Consider the following 12,568-nt stretch of genomic DNA (forward strand, 5'->3'; position numbering starts at 1 on the left):
CAACACCTGGCTTTTGTGGCCCGTTTGCCTGTGAACACGTGAAACACGAGAATAAAACCGACATCTGATTTCGGAGGAGGCTCAGAACCCTCCAGGCTGGAAAGCTAGAACTATAAAATATAGATCAGACTCAGGTGTTTGCGTTATTCATAAAAAAAAGGAGATATAGACCCTTTCTTAAAGGTGTGATGTAACTGAACAATGGATGTACTGTAGACGATCAAATCGCTCCGTGAGCTCTGGGTGATAATGGTGCTGCAGTAAAAGCGATCTGTGAAGAGCGGCTCTTCAAACCCACACACACAGCATTTAGTGGCAAAGGCGGCACAGCGTTGGCACCGGCTTCATCCCACCGTCCCCGCTCTTCATGAACTCAGCTTTGGCCTCTGCAAATGACAGTTCGGACGCGTCGCCCGTCCCCGACGCGGCCCTCGCTCCCGACTCGCTTTGACGCCCTCTCTGCGGTGGAGCGAGCGGTGGGAGAACGGAAGGAAGAGGGAAGGGAAGCGAGGACGGCGCTGAAGGAACGGGGGATATTTATAGCTCGGCTCTGCTGTCTTTAAGAGGGTTTTTGCAGCTTCTTGCTTCCCTCCTTTGCTGATACGCTCCCTCACTGTCATCTTTCTTCTCACAGTTATGAATGATTGGACAGTAAAGACTGGGAAGGTTATGTAGCAGCACAGATACTGGATACTGGACTCTGGATGGTTTGTTACAGTATAAAAGCCATTCAAATGACAGAATAAGACGCTGTAAGTACTTGTGTTAGTGTTTATGCTATTTACTGTGTGTGTTTACTGGACTGGGAAGCAGCTAACTGATACAGGAAGAGCCAAGGCTGCCAACACAACTACTGTCAGGCTCAAATTACAAGATTATCTAGTTTGTTGAAGTAGAATAAGAAAAGAAAAACAAATGATGGGAATAGTCTGATACGGTGTAAAACCAACCCAGCATCACAGTTAGATGAAGAATGTCTCAGGCAACTTCAGTTTTCAGTTCTCGCTAAGAACTCGATTAAAAATAGGAGTTATTATTATTATTAAGAGACCTCACGCTGGGTTAGATCAAAGTTGTTTACGTGGCTCGTGTCAGAGCTTTTATGGTAAATGTGAACGTTCGAGACGGGAAGTGGCAGAGTTTCGGTCTAAGCAGCGCCGTGCGTCGCCGTCAGAAACCCTGGAAACCACAGCAAAGACGCAGCGCGACGGAGCCGGCGAGGAGCAGCGTGAGACCGTGGACGACGAGAGGAGCCGAACCTGCCGAGCTCCGCGCTCCAAGGTTCATTCAGGTCTTTAGAAAAGGCCGGTCGGGAATATCCATACATCATCAACCTCATAACAGAGAAATATGAATGTCATAAATATCAAAACGGTTCAGTATCTGTCTTCAGTCAAATGTGATGATTATGCACTAAGTTCATTTAAATGCTGACTTAAAGTGGAGTCAAAGCACAGAGAGTAAAGCAGATATTAAAGAAAAAAATATTTCAATATTTATTTGCGGTATAAACATGTCTTGTGTTGTATCCATACACTGTACAATACGTAGGGTCCACGGTGTTTCCTTCATAGACAGAAGAGGTGAAACTGTCCCGGTTAACATGCCCCTTGTTTTCACACACAGACAGATTGCATCTATTTAAAAACTTTGTACAGCACAATACAAAACAGCTATTCAACATGTGTTCGAAGCTGTAACACGATGCAAGATGCATTGTCAAAAAAATCCCTGAAAAAATCCTCATTGAGGTAAACATTTTGAAATCATCCGCTTTTCCTTTCGCTTTGTGTCTTCAACGCCGCCCGTCCGCCCCCGCCCGCCGCCCCCGCCCTCCCCCACGCACATTCTCACCAATATGTAGCTACAAGTTTAAGGACACGGAAACGGCCGTTCCCGTGATCTGGCAAATTTACAAACAGAGAAAAAGACGTGATTTCTCTTTCATTGTTACAAAGACACACACACGCACGCGCGCGCGCGCGCGCGCACACACACACACACACACACACACACACACACACACACACACACACACACACACACACACACACACACACACACACACACACACACACACACAAGAAAGCAGCTTAAAATTAACCGTATTGTTTTTAAATAGAAAAGCTTTGTACTGAAATATATTTCAATCCTAGGGTGCAAGTGATCCTCAGTGTTTCCTTATTGTGGTTGGGATGAGACTCCAGACGAGGAAGTCCAATAAAGCATGGTACTTATTTTTATCTCTGATGCTCAATAGGACAGAAACAATTGCATAAAGTCATAACATATATATATATATACTTAGATATATCTTCATATTGAAAGGCCACAGGAATAGCATAGAGCACGTTATATCAAAACAAGACAGACCTTGTAATTATTTATGCCGGGGGGTGTAATGGTCTACTGTGAATCAAACTGACATGCTGAACCACAGCTCTGGCTGTGACAACGAGGGCCTTTCCTTTTCACGTCGGACACCCCAGGTGAAAAGTTACTTCAGTCTACAAGCCGTAATCAAGCTGGATCTCATATCATTATATAGAATATAGTACAAAAGAAGAAGAATTTAAAAATTTTGAGGTTCTGAATCTACAAAATACTGCAAAAAAAGGTGTTTCCATATATTGCAGAGTAACAAAAAGGACGTTGCGCGACCTGTTACGGTAAAAAGACAGCTCACCATGTTCTGATTCAAATAACAGATAACAAACGTCTCATTTCTTTACAGATTTTTTTTTCTAAAGTGAGATACAAAGAGTATTGAACAGTCAGCATTAGAAACAAGTTAAAAGATTATATAAGGCCAGTTAAAACCAACCCTTTTTCAGATGCAAACTGCTGTCCTGTCAGAAAACCAGTGCCTGGTGTCTGATTGTGACCCCGTCCACATCTCTGCTCAGAGATGTACTGTAGTTTAAAAAAAATATGGTCATTGGAGAGTATTTTAGGGACTAAGTCACATTTCAAGCTTCCACAAGCCAGAAGACGTGCAGTTGATTGAAATGCCTCCAAAGTTTAAACATTGAAGCGTCTGCATTCAACGCCATGTTTGTGTGTTTATTAGAAAGACTTACGAATAATTAAAAAAATAATAGGGGCGGAACAATGTTGTTCCATGAAGCCCAGTGTCAGACAGACACAGGACCACTGATGTGGACGGGGTCTCAGAAAACTCCTTGGCCACAAGCTGCCGCCGCCGTGCAGCAACGGCAGCAGTAAAAAAACGGCTCCAACGTTCATTGACCTGCCTCTTAAAGCAACATCCCACCCGTGGTTACGTCTGCTGTTAGAGAGCATACAGTAGCACAGCATGCTCAGTATACAAAATAATATAGATCTGTTTACTATTAGCTCTATAATATATACTGTATATATCTATTTGTGTTAAATATACTTTTCATTTCATACCCAAGGCTTAAGGGTGAATCCACCGGAACCTTTCTTTGATGAGTGGGCGGTCTCTTTCCTTTCTGTTTTCACTGATGCAGTTAAGGGACCTGATGCTATTTCGAATAGCTAAGTGCAGTTTGTAGCTGAGGCCAGTCCCAGTTCGCCGCACCACAACCCCAACACTAAGATCAGATTGCAATCACTGTCCCCGGGCCTGGAGTCCCTTTTTGGCAAATATCTGTAGAGAGAACCGAAGACAGGCCAACGCCTTCGAAACAAAAGTCTCCAATACAAAGGTTTGGGGGTTTGAGCCTGAGGTTGCTAAGCCAAGCGGCCCGTCATTGTCAACAGCACTTCGTATCCACAACAGCGGCCCTGACCTCACCGGCTGCCGAGCCGTTAGGAACCCGTTTGTCAAAACACGCAGGGCCGTGTCGTAACAAACTCAGAGGAAGTTGAGTTTTCTCTAAAATCATCAAAACCGCTGCTGGAAACACCCCGCACTTCTCATTAGGCAACGGCATCAACAGTCATATGGGGAAGGAAGCAGGAAGCGGGAACTTGCAGAGTCGGCCAAACGGCGAATCGTACCCAAGCACTTTTGAATCTATAACTATCCCTAAAAGCCAGCGCGGCCGCGGTGGCGTCTGGCCCAAGCCCCGCCCCCGGAGCCCCGCCCCGTAGCCCCGCCCCTGGGGGCCACAGGACCCCGCCCCTGGAGGCCCCGGAGCCCCGCCCACAGTCCTGCGCCCTCCCCGCCGCACCGCGCAGCTGTCGGCCCTCGTCGCAGCCTGGGACTGGCCTCCCGTCTTTCGCCTCCTCTTCTCTGAATGTCTCTTTATCTGGCTGCTTTCAGCACCGGCTCCAAGTGCCAATAACGTGATGGCTAAGCCACTGTGCAAACTGCTTTGGGTCATTAAAATATTAAAAGAAACGGAGAGGAAGAAGAACAGAAGCAGGAATATCAAGAAAATGTCCCCCCCGTTGTTGGCGCCACCTCACCCATTCCCCTCTTAGTATTACAATCTCTTAAGCCATTATAGGATTAGATTACTTTGTTTTTGGACAAAGGTAAGATTTCTATACGTATATACTTATAAGGTATAGATTTGTGCGTAAATGTACACAAAAATATACAAAAATGCATATAGACATACTGAATTTGTCAAGGACTGCCCGTACATTTTCTGCTATGCATGTTGACATACATCCAGTACATACAGTACAAACATACTTACTTTGTGTGTGTGTGTGTGTGTGTGTGTGTGTGTGTGTGTGTGTGTGTGTGTGTGTGTGTGTGTGTGTGTGTGTGTGTACGTATTAAAATTCCTTGGTTTTTAAAAGCTCTGCATTCAGTAGAGCAAGATTTCCTATGAGTAAATCCTGGATTCTCCACTTGGCACCGGTCAGCTCACCTCGAGAGCTGAGACAGAAAGACAGAGAGGACGTAGTTGTCTCCAAAGGTTGAGCGCTGTAGTTTTTCCGTGTTCCTATCTTTGTATGAAGCTGTGACCTTCGCTGGCTTTGTCAGTCCGTTGAGTCTCCTTATCGCCTTTTTGTCACAAGAGACGGGGGGTCGTCCTCCCTTGAATCAGTGCACTCTGAGAAGGATGCCCCGCGTAAACCCATCTGTCAGTTCCCCTCTCTGGGTTCAGGACCTCAAACGCTCCCCTTCCCCTTTAACATGGCAAATACGGGCTCCCCCGTCCTGCTCCGTGGCCCGGCTCGCGCACAACGAGCCCCAGGAGGCAAAAACATTCGTTAAATCTGGCTGCTCCCCTGCGGTGCCGCCACTTGTTGCCATGGTAATACCACCATCTTGACACCTCTCCTCAAACAGGGGACGGAACCCCCCCCCCCCCACACGCACACACCCACCGCCCTCCAATTCTCATGTGGACTCCAGCGTGTCCAGCTGAAACACGTTGTGATTGGTCGGGGTGGTGAAGAAGAGCTGGTCGTGCGTGGGGGAGGCCGAGTGGTTGTCGCAGGGGCTGTTGAGGCCCAGCGTCCGCTCAAAGTCCAGCAGCTGGCCCATGAAGTTGAAGTTGGGGGAAATGTTGGACTTCTTGCGCTTGACGAAGTCGTAGGCGTCGTTGAGCGACAGGTTGAGCTTCTGCATCAGGTAGGCCACCGTGACGGTCACCGAGCGGCTGATGCCGGCCAGGCAGTGCACCAGGATGCCGCACTTCTTGGAGCGCGCCTCGTCTGAGGCCGGAGCCGGAAACAGGAGGGAGGAGAGCAGAGAACGTCAGTGAGCAACCAACAATTAGCCACTTTAGCAAAAAGAGGTACTACATTATTTATTATTTAACACCCTGAATGACCTATTCTCCAAAACAGCCAGCTTACGTTTCCTTCCGCCTCCCTCCCGCTCGGTTCGCAGAAAAAAAAAACCCGAGCAACGTCTTCCATTATTAACAGGCCACATCCAAGCACCTTCCTGCACTTGCATCACTGGAGGCCATTAGAGCGAGAGTGAGGTGCTCCCTTCCTCTCTCTCTCCCCCTTTCATCCTCCCCTCGCTCGCCCTGCCTGCACCTCTCGTCGTAGGATTGGGGTCAGTCGGCTCAAAGCGGATGCCGAATTAAATTTCTACGTGACGTGCGCTCGCTGGCCACGATGAGAAGGGGCCGAACGTCCTCGTCAGGAGACTCGACGCGTCTCGGAAGCTGATCCGCGGCCCGAACTTTAGACCGCGCGCCATTACATCACCTCAAAAACACAGCAAGTCCCGAGGCGTCTCTGTCAGACTATTTGACACGACGCGTCAAATCTCTGTCCGTTCTCATTCCTGAGTGCATGAAAACAAGCTCCAACCATCAGGCCGGATATTTATGGAATCTAGATTACAGCAGGACAGCGCAGGTTCGCGTCTCCTCCTCTTCCCAGCTCCGGTTTCTCTCTTTTTACCCGTAATTACCCTGCGGTTACCAAAAAGATCTGATGTAATCCCTGCACTTTACAGCCGGCTCCATTCAACATCAGCATGACCTAAATCTGCCACGACCTCTGGCTCTGGCATATGTCACACTTCCTCCCACCGAAGCGGATGCAAAGTATTACTCTTAGAAAAATGAAAGGAAGAATAATGTGGGGGGTCTGCACAATCCAAGACGAGCACAAATGCCTTGGCTCTGAGTCATCACACAGGGAATTTACTCATTCTCTGGGAGTTACATCACGAGAAATGATGGGAATAGTGGCGGAGAATGAAAAACGGGACGAGGCTGCAGAAGACCGGAAAGGATGTTTTACTGGGGTGAAATCCATGAGGCTTCAGGATGACCTCATTCTCAAAGAATCCGTGGCCATGTTTTATTCATGGCTTCTGCTTTTTTGTTTTTTTTTTTTGCATTCGTATTTTATCAGTAATGGTTAAAAACAGGCAGCTGACTGTGTGTGTGTGGCTAAACTAAACCGCTTTCACAAACCTGTTACTGAAAACTGAAAGAACGCTGGCAGAGTGGAAATGTTCCGAAATGACTAAGAACTAAACAGCAGCCAATGTTTTGCCACGTTAACTAACAGATTACTGACTTTGACTAAAAGCTCAGCTTTCTCGGCCTTTGGAACAGAATATATTTTGGACTATTGATTGGACAGTTTAAAGATTTACAGTTAACACGACCTTTGTAAACATCTGATTTTTTACCATTTTCCTATATTTTTCAGGCCAAATAATGAATCTCATAACCGACAACTAGAATATATGGAATACAATAAAAACCAGACATGTGTCCCTAATATCAGCCCGACACTGATAATTGATTAACATTTAAGTGATTCCTCAAGCAGAAAATAAAAACACAACCTGCATTTGGCTCCTGACGTGAGGATCTTCATAGATTTTATGAATTCAACCAGTGGTTCTGTGAGTCCCTATAACGTTTGCATGTGTCCTGTATATTACCGAATAAACTTCCTTCTATTTAAAACCATATTATTTAAACAAAGGGAAGAATAAGTGGTTGAACTAGTCAGACAAACACAGTATCTGATCACTTTTATACTGTACAACATGAGCATTTTTAATAAACTCAGCTCCGTCAATAAAGTGAAGACTAAGTGACCGTGCTGAACCCTCTGCTTCTACTCACCAATGAATGAAATGGCCTCAGGGAAAAACTGCGAGAGGTTTTGGCTCCAGTGATCAGAGATGGGGATCTGCTTGTACTTGAAGTCCCCCTCGTGTTCGAACATGTTGGGCAGGTTGGGCGTCACGTTGAGGATGTACTTGATGTTGTGCTTGCTGAGCACATCCAGGTTGGTGGAGTCCTTGGCACAGCCCAGGTACAGGTAGGGCAGGATCTGGACGGGGAACGCCGGCTGGTTGCTGGGGAGCGGGCTGCCCTCCGACTCCGTGGCGCTGCTGGGCTCGCGGTCGGACTCCCCGTCCGAGCAGTCGGAGCTGATGCGGAGTCCTCCCAGGCCCAGAACGGAGGCCGGGGGGGAGCTGCTGGGGCAGGAGCAGTCCAGGTTGGTCTCGCAGTGCTCCGGATACTCCGACTGGAACTTGTTAAAGCCCCCTGGAGCGCGAGGAAAAGACAAATGAAAGGTCAGCGCTGTGATGAAACCAGGGAGTGTCAATTACGCATCATCACCAGGGTGAACCTGGAAAAATTAACACTTGCATTGAATAATACTATGAACAAAAGTCACCACTGAGAAATGTGTGGTAATAAAAAACTAAGCAAATTATAATAAACATATAAAGGAATCATATGCAGTGTGCAAGTGTGTAAGTGAGCAACAAAACTGGACGATTCAATAAAAGGTATTTTTTATAAATAGAACCATTACATTGAAGAAACCTCCATGTACCTGAACGCCACATGGCAGATAATATGAGCATAACGTCATTGTGAATAACAGGCCGGACAGATGTGCTCCATTGAGAAATGCTGCGCCCCGGGGACCTGCGGCGGCAGCGTCCTGCTCTCTGCGCCGCGCAGCTCTGCTCAGCGGGTTTTTTTTGTGAATGGCAGCTCGGCCGACGACTCCGGCGAAACGTTTAGCGTCAAAACAGAAACCCGACGCGACCCCGTCTGTTTGGAACGACCCCCGCTGAGACGCGCGCCCGCTCGTTTCTGGCGCTGCGGTGGATCCGCTGCGCGTCGTCGTCGTCTCTTCGTCTCCCCGTTCATTCATGAAAAAAAAAAAAAAAAAAACCCGCCTGCCTTTTCCTGGAGCAGCAACAACATGGCGGGGCCGTTTCTGCACCATTTAATTGAAAACATATTTGCGCGAGCTCCGCGTATGAAAACGCAGGACGCTGCTGCACTTTTCAGTTACGTCAGGTATAATTAAACGAATTCCGACCTAATGAGAATAAAAAAAACACACTGCTCTGTCAAAGTTCATAACGCCTGAACAGTGAAAGAGTGGCTCAACTGTGGTGGTTACACCGTGTTTCTTGTAATTATGGACGAGAAATTGCTGCTAAAACATTTTTAAGTCAAAAATGACCCAACTTCAGTTTGTAAACAGTCGCTCGTAGCCGGACTCGAATCGAATGCCGCCACGCTGTCACATTGAAATACTCCAAACGCGTCTTCACACCTAAAGCAGACCACACACTGTTAGAGCAGCTGCACCTAAACACCATCTAACGCATACGGCCGTCGGTAACGTACGCGTCTGAGCGCGACGTCGGTCGTTTTTATGAATCGAAGCGTCTCACCCTCCAGGTAGAACGCCTTGCACCCGTCGTCGCGCAGCTTCTGCAGGAGCAGCCCGAGCACGGAGCTGCCGATGCCGGACTCCTGGCGCTCCGGCGCCGCGTCGTCGTACAGCACCACCACGTCCGTCTTGCAGCGCTTGACGAATTTCTCCTTGTCCTCGTTGTTGGGGATGATGGAGCGGATGGGCAGGTTGCCCTTCTTCAGCCGGCGGAGCATCAGCCCCGGGATGGCCAGGTTGATGGCCGACTCGATGTGCGAGGACTCGTACAGCTCGTGGGCTCTGCAGTCCAGCAGCAGCAGGGCGCCGACCCCGGACTCCAGCTCCTCCTGCAGCCACTCCGCGCTCTTGCTCGACATCGCCGTCACAGTCACGATCGCGGAGCCGCTCCACGGATGGTTAGTTTTCATGAGGGAAGCGTGGGTCCGCCCGTCCCCCGCCGCGACATGAGAACCCACCGAGCCGAGGAGGAGAGGAGGCAAATCGCGGCGCTAAACTTCCCTCTCTCCGCCGCCGCCGCCGCCGCCGCTCGCGCTACCGCTGCTCCGGCGGGCACGCACACACACACACGCACCCGACGCACGCTTCCACGCGCGTCCAACACGCACGCAGCGATTCCCCTCCGGCCGGAGCAGGAAACTTGAACATGCAGAGGCTCCTTTCCTCCGTTCGTCAGTCCGGTAGAAGAAGTGAAGCTTTCATTCCAGTCCATCGACGTCCATTTGCCGACACCGGTCCAAATTCTAAGGCGTCCGCAAATCCGAAAAAAACCCCACCGAGGATGCCTCGCTACTGTTTCCGGAGGAGACTTTCGGATGAGGTGCCGTCGCTAGAAGCCATGATTACAGTGATTTGACGCGCTGGCCCGCGGAGCGCCTCTGGTTTGTCATTTCCACTGGATGCGTTCAAGAGGCTCTGCGGGTTTGTCACTGAGCGGAGGGAGGAGCGCGCGCAGTTAAAGGCGCAGAGCCGCTCGACGCTCACGGGCGCTCACGCTGGTCCCACACACCGTCCATTCATGACAGTGAGCGCAGCCCGGACGGCGGAGGACGGACCGAACCCAGGGACGGGCGGGAACCCACGAGGGCTCACATCTGCCCGCTGCTGTCAGAAGCAAGAACGAGTGTGGGCAACAACAACAACAACAACAACAACAACAACAACAACAACAACAACAACAACAACAACAACAACAACAACAACAACAACAACAAAGTTCATTTATTTTCCATCCCAACACTATCAATATAAATATAAGACTAGAGATGTGCAAAATAATTAAAACATTAAATATGAAAAGACCAATATGCTATTATTTGTTCTATTCTTTTAAGTGTTTTGTAAACACCATGAAAAGTTAAGAAAGGATCAAGTGTATGAGAGCAACAGCCAAGAAAAGAACAGACTTGTTTACCACCACTGTACAGACAGCAGCTTTTTGTTGCCATTCAGATTTATTTATAGACTTATTTTATTTAATATTGTTTGCTGTGTTCATTATTTATTCTATATTTTTCATATTTTTAAAGGCAACATTGAAAAATATTATTGCATCCATTTATCAGTTTTGAAAACGGATGCTGTAATATTAACTATATTGAGACAACACATTGTCTTGCCAGGCTGGGCTGTTATTTGAGCCCGTCTGTGACCGTGGGTCCGTCGGTGGGTCGTCGCTACGTTTGGCCATGAATGACCTAATAAGGCATCAGCAGGTCGTGTCAGAGGCAGAGACAGGGAAAAGAGGAACGTTTGAGTTCCTCACAGCTGCAGAGAAGAAGAGTGGGGGATGCACCAGCTGCAGACAATGGCTCTTTATCCCCCCCACTGACTTACACACAAACACACACTCACTAACAAAACACAGACACACACAGGAACACAAACAGACACACACAGACACACACACTAACTTTAGGGCTCTTGTGTTTCCACTCCCTTCATGGACAACAACAGGCTCTCTGAAACGAGTGTGTAGAGTGTGTGTGTGTGTGTGTGTGTGTGTGTGTGTGTGTGTGTGTGTGTGTGTGTGTGTGTGTGTGTGTGTGTGTGTTAATGCTTTCCAGTAGTAAACAAAACAATCATTGCTTATTTCAAAGTGTTCAGGAGGAGCTGAACATTATTCATGGTGAAACTCTACCACTTGTTGGCTGACGTTAACGTGCTGCGTGCTGTGTGATCAATCAAGCACTCAGCCGTCTGTCTAATATTGTGGTGGTCCATGGACCCAACCAGCCCCTGAAGGTGAGCTGAGGTCCTGTACATTACGACGTGGGCCTCCATGGAACGTGCTCCTCACACCGTCCCTCAACCACTCTCAGGTACAGGTACCATGACGAAGAGGCAACCAGTGTCACTCATGGCACCTGTCGGGTCAGAACATTGTGCCTGATCGGAGCATAGAACCCACAGCCCAGTTGGTTGCATTGGTCAGTAATACTAGGGCTCTTTGTGAGGGGTGACAGTCTTTTCATATCTGCCTTTGTCCCTCAAAGGCAGATATCTGGTGCCAGCCAGGCCCCCTCCTTTGTGTAATGGGCAATATATATGGTAATAAAGCGCACGCCTCATAGTGGATGGAGGCTGATCTGATCTTTGTGGACCCGTGTGAGCCTTCTCACCCACCAACAGGATTCAACTGATCATTTCTGAACCAGAAAACCCGCCCATATCCCTGGAGAATCATCCTGGGACTCATCCAGCATTTAAGAAAAGTCTCCCATTCACTGCAAATGGAACGGCTCCAAAACCCATTTCACAGTGTAAAATGTTCTGGATTTAAACCCCACGTTGCCTGACTGCATACATACTTCTAGCTGAAAGTCATTCAGATAAAACAAGTTTGTAGATTAATCCTGATCATGAAAAAATATAAATTAACCCACTTCCATCTCTTTGTGAGTCGTTCAAACGCACACGTGCATTATTGATGTTGTTTTTAAAGAAAACAAAGGGAAAGCCCTTCGTTTCTGTCTCTGTGTTTGTTGTCTGAGGTCTCTTTAAGGCAGTGGATTAAACCCACTCACCTCAGTGATGGAGTGAGGTGCCGCTCTCCCACACGAGCGCTGGCATTTCCTCTGCTGTTTCCTCTGCCTCCAAACACGCACATCGCCCGCAATTCTGGAACACGTATGTCGCCTCACTGCTGCCGTGATTTGGATCCAACCCAAGGAATACATGCAGACTCTAAGACTGGTACACACACACACACACACACACACACACACACACACACACACACACACACACACACACACACACACACACACACACACACACACACACACACACACACACGACACCTGCCCAACGTAAGCACACGCTGCTGAACGAATGAAGATGCTCTGTGTTCACACAAGTAGAATCCAAGCCGGCGTTAATGTGGATTTCTCCAGTGGGAGTGGGAGCAGCCACTGAGCAAACACACTTTTAAATGCATTAAAAACAAAACTTCAAAGACAGAGAGATGTGGAGAGCAGCAGTGGAGAGC

General features: G+C 48.2%; 1 protein-coding gene across 1 annotated transcript; it reads right to left on the reverse strand.

Moving 5' to 3' along the window:
• Positions 1–1,472: 1,472 nt before the first annotated feature.
• Positions 1,473–10,016, reverse strand: dusp7 (dual specificity phosphatase 7). Its single transcript, XM_029149692.3, has 3 exons — positions 9,080–10,016; positions 7,497–7,925; positions 1,473–5,604 (listed from the first exon to the last, which is right to left on the reverse strand). Exons 1-3 carry the CDS (start codon positions 9,486–9,488, stop codon positions 5,288–5,290), a joined length of 1,155 nt encoding a protein of 384 aa, XP_029005525.1. The 5' UTR covers positions 9,489–10,016; the 3' UTR covers positions 1,473–5,287.
• Between the last annotated feature and the right edge of the window lie 2,552 nt (positions 10,017–12,568).

This window comes from Betta splendens, chromosome 5 (assembly GCF_900634795.4).
Source record: "Betta splendens chromosome 5, fBetSpl5.4, whole genome shotgun sequence".
Taxonomy (NCBI): Eukaryota; Metazoa; Chordata; class Actinopteri; order Anabantiformes; family Osphronemidae; genus Betta; species Betta splendens.